The sequence below is a fragment of the Podarcis filfolensis genome (genome assembly GCF_964270895.1).
Source record: "Podarcis filfolensis genome assembly, chromosome: 2".
Lineage (NCBI taxonomy): Eukaryota > Metazoa > Chordata > Lepidosauria > Squamata > Lacertidae > Podarcis > Podarcis filfolensis.
The window spans coordinates 105303171-105327095 of record NC_139605.1 but is presented as its reverse complement, the minus strand read 5'-3'; the positions used below and the strand labels follow the sequence as shown (position 1 = coordinate 105327095).

Here is a 23925-nt window from a genome sequence, read left to right as displayed (position 1 = left end):
CCCTGAAATTCTTTTATTCCCCCAGGGGGACTCGTGGAAAGGGATGCATTGATGGCTGCCATCAGATAGACACACGAGCTGGCAATAAAATGCCCGTGATTCACTGCGCTTCATTCCGCAGGGCAACTTATGCAAAGGTATTGGCTGATATTTATGTTCGGTTTATGCCTCCGCGAGATGAGAAGAACGAACACCCGGTTTTATAGCATGTGCTATTGGCCCGCAGGGGAGGAATTATTTAGGTGGATTCCTATATTTCACACTAGTCAATTTTGTTTCCAATCTGTTAAAATGTTCCTATACCCTGGTGAGTTCCAGCACCTTGTGTGTGTTTTTTGTTTTTTAAAAAAATTGCACTGGTCAAATGTATTTCTTCTACTGCTCCCACCTAATGATTTGGGAGGTAAGTATAGGGAAGAGGGCCTTTTCAGTAGTGGCTCCCCGATTCTGGAAGGTCGGCATACCTAGCACCTTCTTTGATGCCCTTTTGGAGCCAAGCAAACACCTTTTTCTCCCAGGCTTTCTCATTTATCAATATGTCTACCACGGGATGTGAGGCTGCTTGCATATTCATTAAAAAATTTAATCTTTTGTTCTGCATCTTGGATCTTTTGCATTCTAGTACAGTGGTACCTTGGTTCTCAAACACCTTGGTATTCAAACAACTTGGAACCCAAACACTGCAAATCCGTAAGAGTGTTACGCTTCCAATTTGAGTGCCACACTTCCGTTTTGAGTGTTATGCAGATGTCTGTCTGTTTTTTGCTATTTATTTTGAGTTTTTGTTTTTGCAGCTCTTTTTGTTTTGCTTTTGTGACTGTGTGGAACCCAGTTCTGCTATTGATTGATTGATTGTGTGACTGCAGTACATTATTGCTTTCATTTTACGGATCAGTGGTCTCATTAGATAGTAGAATTCATGTTAAATTGCTGTTTTAGGGGTTGTTTTTAAAAGTCTGGAATGGATTAATCCATTCTGCATTACTTTCTATGGGAAAGCATGCCTCGGTTTTGGAACGCTTTGGTTTTGGAATGGACTTCCGGAACAGATTAAGTCTGGGAACCAAGGTACCACTATATTTTAAAACTACTCATATGGGTGCTAGAGCACCTTGTTGAACAGCAAGGTACCAATGTCCTAAATGAAACAAATCATCATGATTCCCAGGCAGTGTGTATATACAGCAGGCAGTGGGTGGAGAGTCCATGTTCATTTGTGGATATGGGATGAACTGCATGAAAGACCCACATGAGATCGGCCAACAAAATTATTTGAATATGTTGAACTAGCAAAAATGACGCAAAAAATTAGAAACCGAAAAAATACAAAGTTTATTAGTGATTGGAATAAATTTATGGTATATATTGAAGGAAACTATAGAAATTTAAAAACTATAGCAGGTCTGATATAAACCTTACGATGCGCAAACCATCAATAATTATTAGCTGCAGAAAAAAGAAAATTTATTTTTATCAAGAAGCCCGAAATCGGGAGGGAAGGAGGTCAATAGGTGCGTAGAAGAAAGATCTAAATATCTAAAGATATAAAGGTTTAAAGAATAAGACAAAGAACTGTAACAGAAATGGATGTTTTTTGGTGTTATGTATGGATATTTTTTCTTTCTTGTTTTTTCTTCTTTTTTCTGAAACTGTTGTTTCATTTTTTGTTTTTTCTTTTGGTTTTTTTTCGGTGATTTAACTGAAACTCAATAAAAAGAAATTAAAAAAAAAAACGAAAGACCCACGTGATTTCCAAAAGAGAAGGGTATAGGCATTCTGCAACCCCATAGTCCCCTTTGAGTGGACTTAACCGTCTAGGGGTCCTTTACCTTTTACCTTTTTTTATTTATTGAGAACACGCTCTCGTACAAAAAACAAAGACACACCCCAAAGCTGACTTGAACATGTGTATTATTGCACTGCTAATAACGTGCGCTGCGTGTGCATGGGAAAGTTTGTGGTCGAAGCATCCTGCTTGTTAACTGAAATTCAAAGCCACAAAATAACATCTGCATGTCGCCGGTAACATGACTGGTAGCTCAGGACCGAGAGCTATAAATGCATAACAGTTTTAGCATTGTCCGATGATCCCTTTTTGAACCTAACCCACCATACTGTCCCTTAGCAGGGATGCTATAGCATCATCCATGGACCACAGACATTGAACTTCAATTTGGCCTCTAATTCTATGTTGCATCATGCTTTCCAGCCAAAAGATAAGGAGACCTATTTTGTAAAGCGAGGATATTTTCAAGCAAGGATACTTTCCTTTAAAAATGGCAACTGTTGGCCTTCAGCATAAAAAGGTAAAGGGACCCCTGACCATTAGTTCCAGTCGTGCCCGACTCTAGGGTTGCGGCGCTCATCTTGCTTTATTGGCCGAGGGAGCCGGCGTACAGCTTCCGGGTCATGTGGCCAGCAGGACTAAGCTGCTTCTGGCTTAGTCCAGAGCAGCGCACGGAAACACCGTTTACCTTCCTGCTGGAGCGGTACCTATTTATCTACTTGCACTTTGACATGCTTTCGAACTGCTAGGTTGGCAGGAGGGTCTTCAGCATACAGGGAAGCGAAAGCTTTGGGTCCTAGGTGTTGTCTCTCCAATGTGCCCAAAATCGAGGGCAGGATTCCTTGCTTGTGTAATGAGGCTCCCCTCATGTGTCCCCCACATGGGGGTTGGACGAACACCCAGAACACTGTATGGGGGAGAGGGGTCATTGCATTGGGCAAGCTGAAAAGCTTGCTCTGACAGAACATCCAACATAGTGTGACATTGGATTCCTGAAGGAGCGTCTCCACCCCTATCGTTCAGCCCAGACACTGAGGTCCACCTCCAAGGGCCCTCACTGAGAGAAATGAGGTTACAGGGAACCAGGCAGAGGGCCTTCTCGGTAGTGGCGCCCATCCTGTGGAACGCCCTCCCATCAGATATCAAGGAAATAAACAACTGTCTGACTTTTAGAAGACATCTGAAGGCAGCCCTGTTTAGGGAAAATTTTAATGTTTGATGTTTTGTCGTGTTTTTAATATTCTGTTGGGAGCTGCACATAGTGGCTGGGGAAATCCAGTCAGATGAGTGGGGTATAAATAAAAAATTATTATTATTATTATTATTATTATTATTATTATTATTATTATTATTATATTACCTTGCCACCTAGGAATCTTGAGTTAGCACTGGATCCAGGAGAATCCCCAAGCAGCGACTTGATCCTTCATGGGAGTGGTACACCATCCAGCAAATTAACTAACTAATTAAATTAAACTAATTAAATGAACAATATAGGAATGACAATACCAATCTACCTTGCAGGGTTTTTGTTAAAATTTCAGTGGTGATTTGTGTGAGATAGTTTGAATGATCAGGAGCCATGTACATGCTTAGCTGGAGTATTTTCATCTTATCAGCTCAGATACTAACTTTTACTCCCTCTAGAGGAAGGAACCAGAGACAAGTTATCTTTGTAGGGTCATCCTTTTAACAAGACAACTATTGAGCCAGAGTTCTGCACTAAACATCTTCTCATTTTCCTGTTCCTATAGATAGAGGGTAACCTCTGGAAATTACACATTCATGCTAATGTGTTTAGATTTAAAGTACCAGGAGATTTAAAGTACCAGGAGTTGATTTAAAGGTTCTCAGGCGACAAAAAGTGGTCGCGGGCATCATTGGATAACCCTGTTGTTCAGGACTTGAGCAGTATGCGTGTGTGAAGAATATCTCAACATTAAGATAAACGAAAGAGGGTAAGGATTTGCTGATTTGATTATTTAAATGGGAATACAAAAAGGGGAGGTGTGAGGAGGCCAAGGAAATAAGCTAATGAGTTCAAAGTTACAAAAAACGGATTTGTTTTTAATTCTTTTTTATCTATTTGTTTTTTGTATTTTGTATTTTTATTCTTCTTTTTTCTTTTTTATGTATGCTCTTGTTTTGGTATCTTTTTCTTTCTATATGACTTTTTTCTATTTTGTAAACCTATGTTTTTGTAAAACCTCAATAAATATCTTTTTTTTAAAAAAAGAATATCTCAACATTTCCTCACAAATCTAAACCTTTTTTTTTTTTCTGGCCAAAATCCACATGTCCTTATTTAACCCTAAATACCTGTCTGTAAGCTTCCAGGAATGTGTTCCTTTGTGAAATATTTGGAAAGATCACTCCCTCCCTAACCCTCCCCCCCAAAAAAAACCCCTGCTTCTAAAGTCAGCAAAGTTTCATATTTAGAGGAGTGAGACACCAACACATCCTATCCTGAGTAAGGTCCTTTGATCGGTCGTGACACTGAATGAATAGTAAATATATCCTCAGACTCAGAGTAAATATCAAATGGCATGTAACTCAGGTAGAAAGGAGCAAATTTTACACACGTTGGCCACAGACGCCTTGTCATTTCCCAGTAAATTAAAGGGTCTTCCGTTGGACCTGTAAATTTAAATTTATCATGCTAGTATTCTTCCATAATTAAAGCAATAGAAGACCCCCTGTTTTTTAATACCGTCTTCCATTCCCTGCAGACAACAAGGGCTCCGTGCTGTGTGTGTGTGTGTTCAAAGGAGAGGGTTTGAGGGCTAAGCCTTATGGCTTCTCCTTTCCTCAGTTTTAGCCCATCCCCAATTAACTTTATTTCCCCTTAAGGTTTTGCTTGCATTCCTGGCCAGAAAAAGAAGTGCTTTTTCATGGGTTCTCCTCACTTCTTGGCAACTGGAAAACCCTTTCCCCGATGCTGGGATCGCCTCAGTAACGGCACCACAATCTCCTCAGTCAACAAAATAAATAAAGAAGTGGCGAGTCTAGGTGTGTGGCTTGTGCGCCGCCAAATTGTTGCTGCAGGGGTGGAGAAGGCCGGCGGGCAAGTTGCCCTCAGCGGTACAATGTGAGTTTAAATTACTACATAGCAATCCGTTCCAATGCCTGCTTAGGGCCAAGCGTGTTGCTTTTCTTTTCTTTCTTTTTTTCTTTCTTCTTATATTTTATTTTTTACCAACCACCAAAAAACAAACAGTGAAACACCCCCAGGCAGCTGATACATTGGGTATACGGTGGTACCTCAGGTTACATACGCTTCAGGTTACATACGCTTCAGGTTGCAGACTCCGCTAACCCAGAAATAGTGCTTCAGGTTAAGAACTTTGCTTCAGGATGAGAACAGAAATCGTGCTCTGGTGGCACGGCAGCAGCAGGAGGCCCTATTAGCTAAAGTGGTGCTTCAGGTTAAGAACAGTTTCAGGTTAAGTACGGACCTCCAGAACGAATTAAGTACTTAACCTGAGGTAAAACTGTACAATATTCAGTAATATACATATTCAATAATATTCAATAATAACATATTCAAATCAACCATATGTACACTTCTGTATACCTTAACACTCCTCCCTCCACAAGGTTTATTTAACATTTAACATTTTAATTGCCCCAAATTGTTCAAACCTACCCAAATACAGTGGTACCTCGGGTTACATACGCTTCAGGTTACAGACTCCGCTAACCCAGAAATAGTACCTCGGGTTAAGAACTTTGCTTCAGGATGAGAACAAAAATTGCGTGGCGGCATTGGGGGGCCCCATTAGCTAAAGTGGTGCTTCAGGTTAAGAACAGTTTCAGGTTAAGAACGGACCTCCAGAACGAATTAAGTTCTTAACCCGAGGTACCACTGTAATTCAATATCTTCTCAAACCAATCCTCCTCTTTCTCACTGACCTTAAGCCCTTTCATTCTATGTATCTTCACAGTTAGGTATTCTAAAATTATAATATTATTCAGTTTTTTCCTCCATTGGTTCACCCCAGCTCTGCATTTCTGCATTTTTCCAATTACTCGCTATAACCTGCTTTTCTTTGGACAATGTCAGCGAGTCTGGAGAGGGGGGTGGCTTGTCGTCTGGGCATCCCGGGACCTCCATACACACTTCCCACAATGGTGCCTCAGGGAGGTCACTTCAGTGCTGCTAACGGAGCAGCTTGACGTCACCCCCAGAGCTGTACCCCATTGTCTCTTGAGACAGACGGACACCAATAACAACAACTACTGAACAAAGGAAAAAAACATGCATTCATTGCATCAGAGCCAGCGTGGTGTAGTGGTTAAGAGTGGTGGACTCGTAATCTGGTGAACCGGGTTCGCGTCTCTGCTCCTCCACTTGCAGCTGCTGGGTGACCTTGGGCTAGTCACACATCTCTGAAGTCTCTCAGCCCCACTCACCTCACAGAGTGTTTGTTGTGGGGGAGGAAGGGAAAGGAGAATGTTAGCTGCTTTGAGACTCCTTAGGGTAGTGATAAAGTAGAATATCAAATCCAAACTCTTCTTCTTCTGCACACTTTGCCTCTGGCCCTGCCCACCACTCATAGGAGCCAACTCCTAGGGGCCAAGGTCCCTTCAGACCCCCCATTAAATATTTGAGGGGGGCTCCCGGCTGGTCGGCACTGCCTTTCAAATGGCGTGTGTATGTGTTATTTCATGCGATTGATTATGCAGGGCAGTGTTTACCTTTCCACCCCCAATATTTTATTCAAGTTGGCACCCCTGCCACCACTAGCCCCCAAAAGGTTGCCCAGAAAGAATTGTTGTCCTCAGGCTGCAAATGTTCCTCACCCCTCCAGCAAAAGGGGGGGAAAGATGGTCTGAAGCCCCCGCCCCCCAGCAGAATATGCAGGAGGAGGGGATAAAAAAGGGTAAAAAGGTAAAGGGCCCCTGAACGGTTAAGTCTAGTGAAAGGCAACTATGGGGTTGCGGCGCTCATCTCGCTTTCAGGCCGAGGGAGCTGGCGTTTGTCCACATAAAGCTTTCCGGGTTATGTGGCCAGCATGACTAAGCCGCTTCTGGTGCAACAGAAAACAGTGACGGAAACCAGAGCGCACGGAAATGGCGCTTACCTTCCTGCCGCAGTGGTACCTATTTATCTACTTGCACTGGTGTGCTTTGGAACTTCTAGGTTGGCAGAAGCTGGGACAGAGCAATGGGAGCTCACCTCATCGTGCAGATTCTAACCGCCAACTTTCCAATCAGCAAATCCAAGAGGCTCAGTGGTTTAGACCACAACTCCACCTGCTCCCCTGCTGTGGAGGGCATAGACAGAACTGCACCCTACACCCCCTGAAGCAGCTTTCTGCTCTTAGGGAAAGTGGGGGACGCCATCCCATAACACCAGTGTTTAAGTAGCAGTCACCCAGCAGCCAATCTACTTAGCTTTTATCCATGAAAGGCTGGGGGACAGTCGCCATCTTGTTTGCTTTTACCTTATGTTATATGATTATAGGAAGCAAAGTGTTTGCTAATTTTAAATGCTGCTGTTATCATTGCAAACTGCTTGGAGCTCATCGCTGCTGTGGGAATACAAATAACATATCATATCAAAACATTGACTCATCTAGTTCTCTATTGTCTACTGGCAGCGGCTCCAGAGTTTCTGCTGTAAGTCTTCTCCAGCCCTCCTTAGAAATGCTGGAACATCCAGTTTGCAAAGCAGGTGATCTACCACTGAAACGATAGATAGATAGATAAATATAGATAGATGATTGATAGATAGATAGATAGATAGATAGATAGATAAATAGATAGATGATAGATAGATAGATAGATAGATAGATAGATAGACAGATAGACAGATAGATAGATAGATGATAGATAATAGATAATAGATAAATGATAGATGATAGATAGATAGATAGATGATAGATAGATAGATAGATAGATAGATAGATAGATAGATAGACAGATAGATGATAGATAATAGATAATAGATAAATGATAGATGATAGATAGATAGATAGATGATAGATAGATAGATGATAGATGATAGATAGATAGATAGATAGATAGATAGATAGATAGATAGATGATAGATAGATGATAGATAGATAGATATAGATAGATAGATAGATAGATAGATAGATAGATAGATGATAGATAGATAGAGATAGATGATAGATAGATAGATAGATAGATAGATAGATAGATAGATAGATAGATATAGATAGATGTTCAATGCAGTGGCATTATGACTCAGTTCAAACATAATGGAACACCACAGTTTCCCACTGTATGAATGAGCCTGCATGAGACTTGCATTGCTTCCAGATGACCTGTTTATTGAGTGCTTATCCTGATTTGTTTACAGGGAGATTAGTAAAAGGGTAAAGGGACCCCTGAGCATTAGGTCCAGTCGTGGCCGACTCTGGGGTTGCGGCGCTCATCTCCCTTTATTGGCCGAGGGAGCCGGCGTACAGCTTCCGGGTCATGTGGCCAGCATGACTAAGCTGCTTCTGGCAAACCAGAGCAGCGCACAGAAACGCCGTTTACCTTCCCACCAGAGCGGTACCTATTTATCTACTTGCACTTTGATGTGCTTTTGAACTGGAGGTGGGCAGGAGCAGGGACCGAGCAATGGGAGCTCACCCCGTCGCAGGGATTCAAACCGCCGACCTTCTGATCGGCAAGTCCTAGGCTCTGTGGTTTAACCCACAGCGCCACCCGCGTAATCAGGCGTAAAAAGGTAAAGGGACCCCTGACCATTAGGTCCAGTCGTGGCCGACTCTGGGGTTGCGGCGCTCATCTCGCTTTATTGGCCGAGGGAGCCGGCGTACAGCTTCCAGGTCATGTGGCCAGCATGACTAAGCCGCTTTTGGCGAACCAGAGCAGCGCACGGAAACACCGTTTACCTTCCCGCCGGAGCGGTACCTATTTATCTACTTGCACTTTGATGTGCTTTCGAACTGCTAGGTTGGCAGGAGCAGGGACCAAGCAAGGTACTCAAAAAATAGGGATGGCAGCGAATGAAATGAACTATTGGTTTTGATGGTCAAGGCTTTTGCTTTTGCAGACTGAATAAGTAGCTGTGTGTGGAGCTGAATATGGCAACAAGATGTAAAGATAGTTCTTGATGCCAGGCTCACATTCCAACTAATGTGTGTAAATATATCTCAGAGGAATTGTTTACTGAGCAAGTGCCCATGTTTCTACTCAGGCTTTGTAAACTAAAGTTTACTTATGGTGAAAATTATACAAAATGAAACTACTTATAGGAAGAGGTAACTGATAACAACTCGATGGTTTATATAAGATCATTGGATCAATATGCCAAACTATTCCTGGATTATTAAACAAAATAACGATACTGCTTTTCCATATATATATATATATATATATATATATATATATATATATGGATAGGTTATAATGAATCTGTTTTTCCCCATTGTATGGGGAAAGGGCTACATTATAGCCACGAGACACCTACAATTAAGACTTTTATCATTTGAGTCAAAAAGTTTATATAATTTACATGCAGGAACAGTGACATCTAGTGGACAGCTAGCTTTCAAAGATTTCCAGTTCCAGTGAAGTGCCTTTGCTGGTTTGTGAACACACAAAGATTTAAACGATACAAGTTAAACATTCTAGAAGTTCTTATCTCATGCACCAAATCCCAGATCTGATTCCCCTGCCACCCCTTTTGATTTATTAAAACTGTTTACAGGGGAACTGGGCAGGCTGCAGAGTGAATGCTGGAGAGAACCCACCCATTTTCCATCTTAAGTGGCCCAGAGCTACTTCTTTTAGTTTTGATATTGTACATAACTCTTGCCAATGACTTGCTGGGGGGGGGGGAGCAGAGGGCCCAACATACACTGTACTACTGAACCAAGAAAAACCTGGCGCCACCACATAGCTCAGAGTAAGCCAGTTTGCTTTCCCTTCTTGGAAACTGCAGCCTAAATTTGCATCTATACCTATAAATTAGCAGGTGCAAATTTGTGCCCCAAGTCTTTGAAATACATACCAATGCCTCTAGTATTAGATATTCTTGTGGTAACTGCATTCTAATATTCTAACCCTTTTGTGAGAAACTTTATTGAAACCCACCTTTGTGGGTACAGATTCGAGCAAGATATTCACGTGGAGAATAATGGAAAGTTGTGTGGCTTTAAGATGTAGAATACGTAATGTAATAGCTAAGCTAATGCTAGCATGGGCCAGAAATTTTTTTCTAAACATTAATAGAAGAGGCAATTCCTAGATTGCCTAGGCCAGAGGTGGTCAAGAGGATCCCTTCCTCCAGATGTTGTTGAACTACAATTCCCATCAGCTCCAGCCAACATGGCCGATGCAATGCAGCAACATCTTACCTGCCACAACCTGAGCTAGCCCAGATCAGAGCACCTGAGATAGTCATGGGTGGGTCAGTCCTGGCTACAACAATATTTTCAAGGCCCAAGAGATGATAGATAGATATAGATAGATGATGATAGATAGATAGATAGATAGATAGATAGATAGATAGATAGATGATAGATGATAGATGATAGATGATAGATGATAGATGATAGATGATAGATAGATAGATAGATATACAGTTTTACCTTGGGTTACAGACGCTTCAGGTTACATACGCTTCAGGTTACAGACCCCGTTAACCCAGAAATAGTACCTTCGGGTTAAGAACTTTACCTCAGGATGAGAACAGAAATTGTGCTCCAGTGGCACGGCAGCAGCAGGAGGCCCCATTAGCTAAAGTGGTACCTCAGGTTTAGAACAGTTTTAGGTTAAGAACAGACCTTCAGAACAAACTAAGTTCTTAACCTGAGGTAGCACTGTATAGTGGGACCTTGGTTCTCAAACGCCTTGGTACTCGAACAACTTGGAACCCAAACACTGCAAACCTGGAAGTAAGTGTTCCGGTTTGCAAACTTTTTTTGGAAGCCGAATGTGCTCCGTTTTGAGTGCCACACTTCCGTTTCGATTGTTACGCTTCCATTTTGAGTGTTTTGTTTCTTATTTGAGTGCCACACTTCCATTTTGAGTGTTATGCTGTCTGTTTTTGCTATTTATTTTGTGTTTTTGTGACTGTGTGGAACCCAGTTCAGCTACTGATTGATTGACTGATTGTGTGACTGCAGTACATTGTTTATTGCTTTCATTTTATGGATCAATGGTCTCGTTAAATAGTAAAATTCATGTTAAATTGCTGTTTTGGGGGATGTTTTTAAAAGTCTGGAATGGATTAATCCATTTTGCATTACTTTCAATGGGAAAGTGTGCCTTGGTTTCGGAATGCTTCGGTTTTGGAACGACTTCCGGAACGGATTAAATTTGAGAACCAAGGTACCACTGGATATATTGGCTGGGGTGAGCTGAGTGGGGACCCAGGAGAGGGCCTTCTCGGTGGCAGCCCCTAAGCTATGGATCTCCCTCCCCACAGAGGCGCATCTATCATCTTCATTCTCCACCTTCCAATGAATGCTGAAGACGCATCTCTTTCCCCTTTGCTTTTGACACTTGAGATGTATGTTTTTAGGACCCACCTTGCTTTGGTGATTTTAAGTTATTTAAAACAGTTTTCAGTATTATGTTTTAAAGTTGTAACCCACCCTGGAACCTCAGGGTGAAGGGCAGGTAATAAATAAGTACAGTGGTACCTTGGGTTAAGAACTTAATTCGTTCCAGAGGTCTGTCCTTAACCTGAAACTGTTCTTAACCTGAAGCACCACTTTAGCTAATGGGGCCTCCCGCTGCTGCTGCGCCACTGGAGCATGATTTCTGTTCTCATCCTGAAGCAAAGTTCTTAACCCGAGGTAATATTTCTGGGTTAGCGGAGTCTGTAACCTGAAGCGTATGTAACCTGAAGCGTATGTAACCAGAGGTGCCACTGTAAGTAAGTGCAAAGTGGGTCCTCTGAGATGGGCACTCTATAATTGGGGGTGCAGTAACAAAAAAGGACATCTCAAAGGAGCTCAGAGAAAAATCTCAGAGTCTAGGAAGTTACATGTGGTAAGAAGTGATTCTTGGCGTACCATGTTCTCACATGATAAAGAACTTTGGGGTTTTTGTCATAATGTTTTGGTTTTCCTAGGTAAAGGTAAAGGTACCCCTGACCGTAAGATCCAGTCGCTGATGACTCTGGGGTTGCACGCTCATCTCGCACTATAGGCCGAGGGAGCCAGTGTTTGTCCACAGACAGCTTCCGGGTCATGTGGCCAGCATGACTAAGCCACTTCTGGCGAACCAGAGCAGTGCACGGAAACGCCGTTTACCTTCCCGCCAGAATGGTACCTATTTATCTACTTGCACTTTGACATGCTTTCAAACTGCTAGGTGGGCAGGAGCTGGGACCAAACAATGGGAGCTCACCCCGTAGCGGGGATTCGAACAGCAGACCTTCCGATCGGCAAGCCCTAGGCTCTGTGGTTTAGACCACAGTGCCACCGCTTCCCATTTTTGGTTTTCCTACAGTTTAACAATTTTAACAATTTCACAGAATTTAACAAATTCCGTTTCAGTTTCAGTTTCCATACAATTATGTGACCAAAGCAGTTTCAGCACCTAAATTCTAAATGAAATGGAATTAGGAAAATCAGTTGCATTCCAAAGTGCCTTGAATTGGCCAGCAGACATTTCCTTAGGAAAGAGCCTTTAGCCATAAACCAATAGTTGTTCCAATATATGTTTGTTTTTGTTGTTTTTCAGGAGCAGCTATACTCCGTTAAGGTACTGTCAGGGAACTGCCATCGGAACTAGAGGAGGAGGCGAGGCTCCACAGCGATGCTGGAGAGGGGCCAAGCAGGGAGAGAGGCAGGTCTCCTGTTGGGGAAGAAAATCAGCGCAACACCAGGGATAGAGGGGGGCTAATGGGGGAAGCAGAGAGCAGGCTCCGGGATTCTTCACTGGACACCAGCGGGGAGAGCACAGGTCCTCCGCTACCCACGCCCTCCCTGCGCAGAAGACTTCCGCGCAGGGAGAGTAGAAGGAGACTAGGCGTCAAACAACTTTTATGTTGGAAAAGGTTTAAGAAACGCCCACTGACGGATTCTGCCAGCGACTGAACAGCCACGGAGTGGATGGCTGTCCAGCGAGAAATGGTTTAACCAGCCAACCTAGCCCAGAGCGGCGGCAACTTACGCACAAGCAACCCCTAAAGCCATTACAGGTACCTAGGATCACCCCTCTGTCAACAAGGCATTTGTCAACTTCCTGCTAATAAACCTAGAGTGGAACATGCAAAGTTGTCGATCAGACTTCTCCAAGCATCTTGTCCCCATCCTCAGGCCTTCAGAACCGATAGTCAATCAACAAATAGGATCAGGTAGGACTTTGGACCAGGGCCAGCCCACCTATGAGGCAAGGAGAGTCAACCACAGGAGCAGCAGATCCAGATGTCGATCTTCGTTCCCTCCTTGTTCCTGATGTAGATCTTCACTCAACCCTTCTAATGGGGGCCTCAGGTGCCAAATTGTCTTGGGCCAGCCCTGTTCTGGACTAGAGATGCAGAAGAAATTCAACTTAGTTTGCATTTGAAGGCAAACTTGCTGGTCCTGTTAGCTAGGGATGATGGGAACTGTAGTTCCAAAACATCTGGAGGGCCGGAGTTTGCCTATGCCTGGCTTAGGGCCTCATCAAACCTAAATCCGGCCCTGGAGAGACCACAGAACACAGCAAGCCCTGACAATGGTGTTGCTCCAACTGGGCTCCTCCTCCCTCCTCCCTAGCCACAGGATCTCCCTTTACAGTGGCTGCTTGTGGCCAGTTGTCTCTGAGTCCTTTGCTCCTGCACACTTAACGAACGCCGAAGTTCTAGGAGAAGGGGGGTCAGAAATACTCTCCAGTAACAACGTGTCGGCTGGCTGCCCTGCCTCTGTCTCCCCTCTTCCCAACTCTGCTGTTTGTCTATCTCTGAGCTGTGACCTTCCTTGTACTCCTCAAAGCCCTGCTGTAAATCAATGCTGCATTCCTCTTCTACTGCAGAATCAGGAGAACAGTGGGGTGGGGTGGGTGATCTCCACCGTTCCTCTTCCCTCTTGTCCCCTTGAATCCAATCCCTGGCACCTTCTCACGCTGCCCTCCCCAAGTCGCTTTGCCTAATAATAATAATAATAATAATAATAATAATAATAATAATAATAATTTATTTATACCCTGCCCATCTGGCTGGGTTTCCCCAGCCACTCTGGGCGGCTTCCAACAGAACACTAAAATACAATAACCTATTAAACATTAAAAGCTTCCATAAACAGGGCTGCCTTCAGATGTCTTCTAAAAGTCTGGTAATTGTTTTTATCTTTGAAATCTGGTGGGAGGGCGTTCCACAGGACGGGTGCCACTACCGAGAAGGCCCTCTGCCTGGTTCCCTGTAACTTGGCTTTTCGCAGCGAGGGAACCGTCAGAAGGCCCTTGGCACTGGACCTCAGTGTCTGGGCAGAACAATGGGGGTGGAGACGCTCCTTCATGTATAATGGACCTTGCAAAGCAGCGCAGGGCTGGCCTGGGGAGGGTGGTATGAGCAGTGCCTCCTCCCCTCACAAGAATGCAGCCGGGGCGATCACCCTGGCAGGCCCCCCCCCATCCCCTTGCATCTTTGTACCCATCATGTTGTAAATCATTGTACTTTCACACCTGGTTCACTGCACGCTATATTTTACACTCGTGATCTGGCGAAACAACTCCCCTGTTCGACTGTTGAAGGAGGGTGGGAATGGGGAGCGGCAGATCTGCAAGCAGCTATTACAGCCACATTTATAGAGTAACAAGTCACTGCCTAGTGAAAATTTCTACCCACACTCATCATCGGATTCAATGAAGAAACACCAAAATAATGAAAACAAGCTTTGTTTGAATCAGGTTTTATATGAGGCAATTAACAGAAAGCTAATGCTGAGCAAATGGTTGCATTTAATTACAAAGTAATTAGCAAAACTACTGTCATTCAGCTCATCTTCCAAATCAGCTACATTATTTGCCCCTGTGGCTACTTATTAGTGAAAGCTTCCAATTTCCTTTTCTACCCTAAAGTGGAAGTTTCTGACATTTGGAACAAAATTGCAGCTACGTATTCCTCAAACTTCGAGGAAATATGTGTGTGGGCACACACAAACTTGCATTCTTGAAAGGACATCTCTGAGGACACAAGCTGTTTTAATTAGAAACTACCCCTATTTGTACTGCCCAACTGATACACGAGACAAAACCCTTCAAAATGTGCACTTCTCCACAACAATGAAGGACCAAATGATGTGCACAAAAAGGCATTGTACTGGAGGAAATGGCATTCCCAAAAAAAATGTAGATCAGTCAAAACTGTGTTCAAATACGTGTGCATTAGAAGTTTGCAATGAGACGAATCTTCGTGGGGATTTTTAAACAAAAATATGCACATTGCTGCAGAAGTGTGGAGAAACGGAACTTAAGATCAGAAAAAAGAGAGAGAAACTGAGGGGAACAAACAAATAGAAGTAGCAGAAAAGGAGTGGGGGGAGGGCAGCCAGGTGAAAAAATGGACAGGGCTTCTGCACCATTACTAGTTGTGCAGAAGAAGAGGTGATTTCAGTGGGTCTGCTTGCCATTTAAGCTTGTGACAGGAATTTTGAAGTCTTAGATATATGGTAATGTTCATAAGTGTACCAACCAAGCACATACATAGATCAGCACAGGAAGGCCAACCTGGAACCATTTTGATTCCTAAACTGGCCAAATCTTTTCTCTGCAAGGTCAAAATGGAAAAGCCTCCCCATTGTCTTTTCCTTCACAAATCCTGTCTTAAGGGTATGTCTGTGTTTGAATAGGGTGTGAGCCTGTGACATGGCCCAGGAACTAAGTATTTATCATTACAAAAGACTGGCCAGGCTACCCAGGAAATCCAATCAAGTAACCTGCCAGACAGGAGATAAACAAGGGCAGGAGAAAAAAACCAATATTAAAATTTCTGTTTTAGACCGCCTTTTCTGTGATGTAGGTGTGATGTATCTGAGGGGTGGTCTTAGGTTACACCCCTTCTGTGATGTATGTATGATGTTTCTGGGGGTGGTCTTGATCTACAGGGTGGGAATTTTAAAAGTCTTTATAAGGCCTTGCATGCCATTTTTCTGGGTCCCTCCTCTCTCCTGCAGGTGAGGGGAGCACCCTGTTGCAACAGATCAATAAAGACCAAGCCTACAGGCTGCTGTTTTGCTCCAAATAATCCTGGTTGGTGTCTTTGTTTTTGTCCAAGGGAGCCCTCGGATTTTTCCGTTAACAAGCTACACCTGCTGAAATCCCCGCTTCTATGCAACTAGTAAGGGTACAGGGGTCCTGCCTTCTTTTGCATCTGGTCTTGCTAGAGAGGCAGTATAGATCATTAAGATGCCCATCTTCTCTGGGAGTACATTTTATTAAACTGGGTAGGATTCAGTTCCAAATCAGGCACCAGATCAGATTGTACATTACAATTGGTAAAGAATGAGCTGGGATGGGAGAAGGATGAAGCCCAGTTCCATGCATAAAATCAGAACTGTAGAGTTGGAAAAGACCCTGAGGATCATCTAGTCCAAACAGCTGTCTCATATGGGGATCAAATTTTCGATCATATAGGCAATATCAGCACCACGCGCTCTAACCAACCGAGCAATCCAGGAATGCTCATTTCAAAGGAACTTGCTCCCAAGTCAATGGGCAAAGCATTGCAGTTGAAGGAAACTATGCTGGGGTACAGGAAGTCCTTGGCATAGCTATCAACTTTCAGATTTGAAAATAAGGGAACAGCAGCCTCACCTTTCCCAGGGACAGTCTACGGGATATCTAACAATCCGGGATAGCAGCGGGAAGCAACGGGAAACGGCACTGGAATAAGGGAATTTCCCGCAAAAAAAGGGAAGGTTGACAGCTGTGTTCCTTGGCAGTTGAGATTGTTGACTTAAAAACAGATGCACAGATGCTGACTTAAACCACTTCAGATGGCTGAATTTTGAAGAACAATAATAGCAACAGAATTCTTAGGGATGTCTAAGGAACCTACCGCTTTCTAAACTAGAAATCACGATTCCATGTTTCAGAAAGAGATGGAGGCCTGGGAGATTGCACAAATGTATGCCTGTGCTTTTTCACCAAAATGAAGCGCTTACCATCGTGACCAAGAAAGCTCAGCTAAGTAGCTAGGACTGCAGATTAGTCTCCCAAAACACCCAAGCCTTGGATGCTCTACTGGCATAGACAGTACTAGGTGAATCTTGTCTCATTTAACGTTGACTGTTCCTTTTCCCACACACAGAAGGATGATCTGGGAAGAAATATTGGGAAATGTTATCACAACACCGCATTGCAAAATGAGGTTTCTGCCCCGAAAGAAATAGTTAAAAATGAAAAGAAGGCTTGCTGTCATTCAGAAAGGAACTGACCCTTTTACACCGGGTGAACTATATTCCTGTTGCAATGTGGGAGGCAGTGTGGATTCAGCCAGTGCTCAAAGAATTGTTCTTCAGATCTCTGTTCCAGTTGCTGGAGGTAAAGCAGGTATTCCTGTTAAAGGAAAGTATTTTTTAAAGCCACTCAGAGATGGGCCACTGAGTCTGTTGGTTGGATGTACTGAACCACCTTAGAGTGACTGTTGCTTTACCCATAGTATATGCTAACAGCAAACTCATTGACCCAGTTTGCACGTAATGAGTTAACATGCAGGTTCCCGGAGAGATCACAGCTGCTCTGCTCTTCCTTTTGCCTTGCTGCTACTATGTACAGTGGTACCTGGGGTTAAGAACTTAATTCGTTCTGGAAGTCCATTCTTAACCTGAAACTGTTCTTAACCTGAAGCACCATTTTAGCTAATGGGGCCTCCTGCTGCCGCCGCGCCGCTGCCAAGCGATTTCTGTTCCCATCCTGAAGCAAAGTTCTTAACCCGAGGTACTATTTCTGGGTTAGCGGAGTCTGTAACCTGAAGCGTCTGTAACCTGAGGTACCACTGTACTAAGCCATGGCTTAGTGATGTGTCTGAACTCAGGCTTGTGGTTTATCTCACTTCAGGCAAACAACAAGCTGTAGGTTTGTTCTATGACTTATCCCTCACCGTTCATGTGTAGTGAGACAACCGCTAAGCCAAACCATAGCTTAGCTCACTATAGAGCAGTAGAACTGGAGGAGGAGCAAAACAGCCCCAATCTTCTCTCCAGGAACCTATACATTTGCACATTTCTGCTACTACCCTTCTGAGAAAAACTCCACCCCACCCTCCCACTATATAAACTGTAAGGGTCTGGTGACTTCTGTTTTAGTGTATCTGAAGAAGTGTTCATGCACACGAAAGCTTATACCCAGAACAAACTTAGTTGGTCTCTAAGGTGCTACTGGACAATTATTTAATTTATTTCGACTGGGTCAGCACGTCAACACGGCTACCTACCTGAATCTGTTTTATTAAACTCAATTTTATTAAAGGTTTTCAACGTATAATGCAATAAAAACCAAACTAAGCTGCTATCTAAAGAGAATAAAATAATAAAAAATGAAAAAAGAGAGTAAGGACAAAGAAGAAAGAAGAAAAACACTCACACACAAACAAAATTTTATATTCTGTCAACTTTCTATCTTAATCTTCCGTACACAAACAGTGATCCACATCTTCCCAGCTCCCACCTGAGACAGCTCCAATCTTTCTTAGCATCACATCCTGAAAAAAACACTCTATTCTGTCTCTCTACTATCAATTTTCTCTCTGTATGTATCTCCATATCATAGTTATAAGTAGTATGATTTAATATTAATTTTTAAAAACTATCAAAAATTAAATAATAAGAAATAAACAAAGAAGAAAGCATTTAGACCTAATCAGGTTTGTTTGTTTTTAAGTATCAGTAAATAAATACAGCACATTTTAAAACACTGCGCAGAGACACCTAGATCTCCGTTAAGGCAGAGATCACCTGCATGATCGCCTCCCCCATGCCTGCTTTGCATTTAAGGCAATGTTCTCTGGTACAAACGGGACGTGGGTGGCACTGTGGGTTAAACCGCAGAACCTAGGACTTGCCGATCAGAAGGTCAGCGGTTCGAATCCCCGCGACAGGGTGAGCTCCCGTTGCTCGGTCCCAGCTCCTGCCAACCTAGCAGTTCGAAAGCACGTCAAAGTGCAAAAAGATAAATAGGTACCGCTCCGGCGGGAAGGTAAATGGTGTTTCCGTGCGCTGCTCTGGTTCACCAGAAGCGGCTTAGTCATGCTAGCCACATGACCCGGAAGCTGTACGCCGGCTCCCTCGGCCAGTAAAGCGAGATGAGCACCACAACCCCAGAGTCAGCCATGACTGGACCTAATGGTCAGGGATCCCTTTTCCTTTACCTTTACCTCTCTGGTACAAGTTGCTTGGCTTGCGCACAAATCAGAGACAACATGAAAAAAGAATTTGATGGTGTAATGCGGCCTCGCTTCACAACAGTTTGTAGTGAATGCTATAAGACCAAAGTCCCACCTGTGTGTGAATGGTAGTTGAAGGTCTGTAAAGATGAATAAATGACAAGCATATGGAATATATGAGACTAAAAGGGTAGGCAACTGGGGGGGGCGGAATCCTGGTCTCTTTTATTAATTTCCTAAAAATGATCAGTAATGTAAATGTACAATTACGGGCTTAATATTATAGTGGGTCATTGTTGTTTTTTTTTAAAAAATGAGGATTTGTCGTGTATACTCTTCTATCCTTCACTTTGTACATTAATGCACACAATAATTTAAAGCATTGCTTAATTGGTTGCCCCCTTCCTGCAGATGAAATACAGCTTTCTTAACTAAAAACTGAGCCATTTTGTTAGAATGGAGTAGCAGGTGTGTACAGTTATTGATTCTCAGACCTGGAGAGCAATGGCAAGAAGTCGCACAGATAGAACACAGAGGTACATTCAATCATGCCGTTGTAGAAATGATCCGCTTGAGTTTATTTTGGCAAAAAAAAAAATGTTCAAAAGCTTAACAATAGAAGCTTTGTGCTGATTTTAATGGTTTGCTTAGAATCTGTCGCATTTAAAGATAAGCCAGCAAAAACAAACAACCCAAAAGCATCTGTTTTACTTAAGTGAAATATTAAAATCACCCTCATTGGTTCATCAGGGAAGCCAGCTTTTCTTGGTCTGTCTTCGCGACGGGTTCTCAAAAGCTGCTTGGCTTGTTTTTCTGGTAGTATTGGCGAGGCATCTTTTTAAAAAAGCGAAATGGACAAGAATAGTTAAGTTTTCAGGTACACGATAAAGTATTTAGAAGGCTTATATTATAGATGTGTGCGTATCTCTCTCTCTCTCTCTCTCTCACACACACACACATATATATATATATATATTACAATACACAAAGTGTTCTTTCATTACAGTGCCTTCTCGGGAGGATATTACATTCCAGGAGGCATGAGTGGAATCTGAAACCATTTTTAATAATAAACTAGGGCTTGTTTATAAGTTGGATAGGTTAAAGTAAACAAAACCTACATAGAACCACATCTCTTCACAAAATTAGGAAAGTATAACAGCACCGTCTACTTGTGATCAGATTTACTCTTTTTCCATTGGGTACAATCCACTGGGGTGTGCGTGTGTGTGTGTGTGTGTGTGTGTGTGTGTGTGTGTGCATGCAAGCCCCATTGAAATGAATGGAAGGCGTGCTCTGAACAGCTCTCATTCATTTCAACACAGTTTGTGCAGGAGAACATCCTGGTTAATATTGCACTTCATCATCTAAAGGGCTGCTATGCAAGATAAAGGCATTTATTTTATTGATTGATTGCTCTGAGAGCCTTATCTAGGCAAAGAAACCGCATGGATCACTGAGCAAGAGTTGCAGTAAAATACTGGCAATTAAAAAAATACAGGTTTACAACTTTAAACGACCCTGTGCAACGTTTTGTCGAAGTTAAGTGCGCTGAATTCAAAGGCAATCACTCCCAGGTGAGGATGCATAGGATTGTAGCAGCACAGTGAGATCTTAAGCATATTTACCCAGAACAAGTACATAAACCCTAGTAGGAAGTGTGTTCAAGAGAACAGCAGCTAGCAGTTTGTTTACTGATCTGTGACTCTAATATCGACAGGATGGCTCTCTTTCAGACTGCAATCCTAAGAACACTTGCTGGGAAAATAAGCTCCGTTGAATTCAGTGGGGCTTACTGCTAAGTAAACATGCGCAGGAATAGGGCTGATATTGATCTCTATAGATTATCTTCCACACTAGCCCGGTTGTCAAGCTGTCAAAATTAAAAGGCTGCTATGTAACACCACAGTAGGAAGTTCAGCCAGAATCGTGGAGAAAATTTCAGTAGCAAAATACAACAAGCCAGTCTGCTGTCTAGAGCTCCCAACAGAATAGTACATATTCCCTTCCACCCCCATTGCTAATAATACCTACCTACAAAAATGGTTAGAAGGGTCAAAACAATAACAAAAGCTGTCTTCATTTTGATTCTGCTGCTTCTTAGTCTGCTCCTCCAAAGTGAATTACCCCGACAGAGGTATTAGCCTACTTGAGGCGGCTACGTCAGTCACAGATGTTTGTTTATTCTTTGACTACTATGACTTAAGAGTATGAGTTTGAGGACATCTGGTCCTGGGTTTTGAATATGGCTATTGTGAGCTTTTGACATTCTTGGGGGGGCTAATCTATTCCTTGGGAAAAGAAACAGACGGGCCTTCTTTGCAGCGTTTCAACACTTTTAAAAAACAAAACAAGACATGGAGAGGAGCACCAAAAAGGCAGAAGTAAACAAGGAGGAGGGTGTCCGAAAGGTGCTATGGGCCAAGATGAATTGCCAGAAGTTCTTGTGTGTGTTTATATAGAAGGAAGCTAGCTCAGGCAAACACAATGTCTACACCAGAATCATTATGATCAATTGTTTCCAAAGAAGAAGAGTTAGACCATGGGTAGGCAAACTAAGGCCCGGGGGCTAGATCCAGCGCAATCGCCTTCTAAATCCGGCCCGCAGATGGTCCGGGAAACAGCACGTTTTTACATGAGTAGAATGTGTCCTTTTATTTAAAATGCATCTCTGGGTTATTTGTGGGGCCTGCCTGGTGTTTTTACATGAGTAGAATGTGTGCTTTTATTTAAAATGCATCTCTCGGTTATTTGTGGGGCATAGGAATTCGTTCCTTCCCCCCCCCCAAAAAAAATAGTCTGGCCCCCCCACAAGGTCTGAGGGACAGGGGACCGGCCCCCTGCTGAAAAGGTCTGCTGACCCCTGAGTTAGACTCTGAAACAGGCTCCCCACAAAGATGTATCTTGTACCTTCACTTTGGCACCTGAAACCTGTGTTTTCATGACTCGTCCTATTCCCATGGCTGCAATTTGTTTTAACTTTTTTTAGTACTGAATTTTAATAATAACAATAACATACATACATTTATTTATTTATTTATTTATTCATACATACATACATACATACATACATACCCTGTCCATCTGGCTGAGTTAAACTGTTGTAACCTGTCATAGCACCTGTTGGTATAGGGGTGGTTATAAAATTAACACCCAGGGCCCGCTACTGGAAATTCCTACACCATGCTGAGTTCTCCTTTCTCCCCGTTATATTCAGTTCAACATACTCCTTCCCCTAATGTCATTAAAGTGTGGCACTTTCCTCACCCAACAGGCACTGGGGGGAGGGGAGAATGTGCATGAAAAACAAACATTGCGCCAATTAGCAATGGACCATATTGAAATAAAAATTCATTTTTGTCATCATCTTCTGAAGTTGATGCGGGAAGATGGCTGTGATGGTTTTAGATCCAGAGTCCATATCATCCAAGAACCCTTATTGTGGGCCTTGAAGGGCTGGCAGAGGGGGAGACAGGGTGGGGAAACTGCATTCTATTGACTCGCTTCTGGTGGTGTTTCAAGACAACACCATCCTACTGAACTTACCAAGATCCACTTTTGTTCCATGTGCAGTCTAGGGCTGCCAGCTTCTGAACTTGGAATCTGTAGCTGCAACAGCAATTTGATCTGAAGAAATGAGCTGGCAATCACATTTGGCTCCATGCCATTTAAAGTATTACCCATTCACTTCTGCATTATCAAACCTCTGTTAAAGGCACAGGAAGAAGCTGGGCTGTGATTCTATTTACTTAGCCAGTTGGAAACACAACTTATACTATGCAGCTGGGCAAATGGGTTTAGGCATGAGCCTTTGAATGAGGCTTCTCAAGCTCAGCACACAAACAGCACATCTCAGATAAGTATTCCATTTCTTCCTCATCTTCTTTCAATTTAGCTCCCTCTAGCGGGATTGCAATCTGCCAATCCACTTTATCTGTAATAAATCCCTCTGCGTTATATCTGAGGCTAGTTCCACTCAGCAAACCCACTTAAATTAACATGCATGACTAATTGAAATATGTTAATTTCAGTGGGACTACCTTGGGTAGGTCTTCGTTGGGTACAACACTTTAAGACTTTAATCCTGCAACAAATGGATTGTGGTTGTGATATAATTAGGGAGGGAAAAATCCCTCCTGATAGCACTGTTGATATTGGTCTTTAAGCTTCACTTTATGTTTGAATTACAAGGTGGGGAGCACCAGACCCTATTTTCCAGGGACAGTCGCAGATTACAGAAGCCATCCCGGTTTCTGATTTGAACCTGGAAGGTCCCACTATTCTTTAGGATGACCCTATTTTCATCGGAGAAATGTTGGAGGATATGGAATTGTGTGTGACCCCTGAGCCAAGGAGATAAGTAACTACAACCTTTAGAAGACATCTGACGGCAGCCCTGTATAGGGGAGTTTTTTTAACGCTTAATGTTTTATTATGTTTTTATATATGTTGGAAGCCATCCAAAGTGGCTGGGGCAACCCAGTCAGATCGGTGGGGTATGAATACTACTACTACTACTACATGCAACAACAGCAACAACAACAGCCGAGGAAACCCCACTTTCATTGGAGAAATGATGAAGGGTATTTATTATTTCATTTTCTTCCCCATTCTTTACCAAGACCCCAGGGTGGGTTACAGCAATTTTAAAACACTGTATAAAGCAGTTTTAAGCAAATTATAGTCAAGGGAATAAGCTGAATCCTATATACAGTATGTGTCCATTGTCAAAGATCAGGGTGAAAAGGCACAACATCTTCAGCGTACAAGGAAAATGCATGATGGTGCCAGAGGTCTATCTATTGGGAAAGCCAGATGGGCAGGATATAAACAATAAGCATTA

At 42.9% G+C, this 23925-nt stretch overlaps 1 protein-coding gene and 1 long non-coding RNA gene across 2 annotated transcripts in view; both read right to left on the bottom strand.

The window, feature by feature from the left end:
• Nucleotides 1-723: 723 nt before the first annotated feature.
• Nucleotides 724-23925, bottom strand: part of LOC310755762 — a 1619227-nt gene continuing 1596025 nt past the window's right edge. Inside the window, exon 3 of the long non-coding RNA XR_014544520.1 lies at nt 724-988. This is a non-coding gene — a long non-coding RNA (uncharacterized lncRNA). The remainder of the gene's footprint in view (nt 989-23925) is intronic.
• LOC310755716 (uncharacterized protein C17orf67) lies at nt 14595-21256 on the bottom strand. The gene is made up of 4 exons (XM_083599062.1): nt 21117-21256; nt 19816-19916; nt 17137-17257; nt 14595-17018 (listed from the first exon to the last, which is right to left on the bottom strand). The coding sequence occupies exons 1-3, from the start codon at nt 21163-21165 to the stop codon at nt 17141-17143; spliced, it is 267 nt and encodes an 88-aa protein (XP_083455188.1). The 5' UTR covers nt 21166-21256; the 3' UTR covers nt 14595-17018; nt 17137-17140.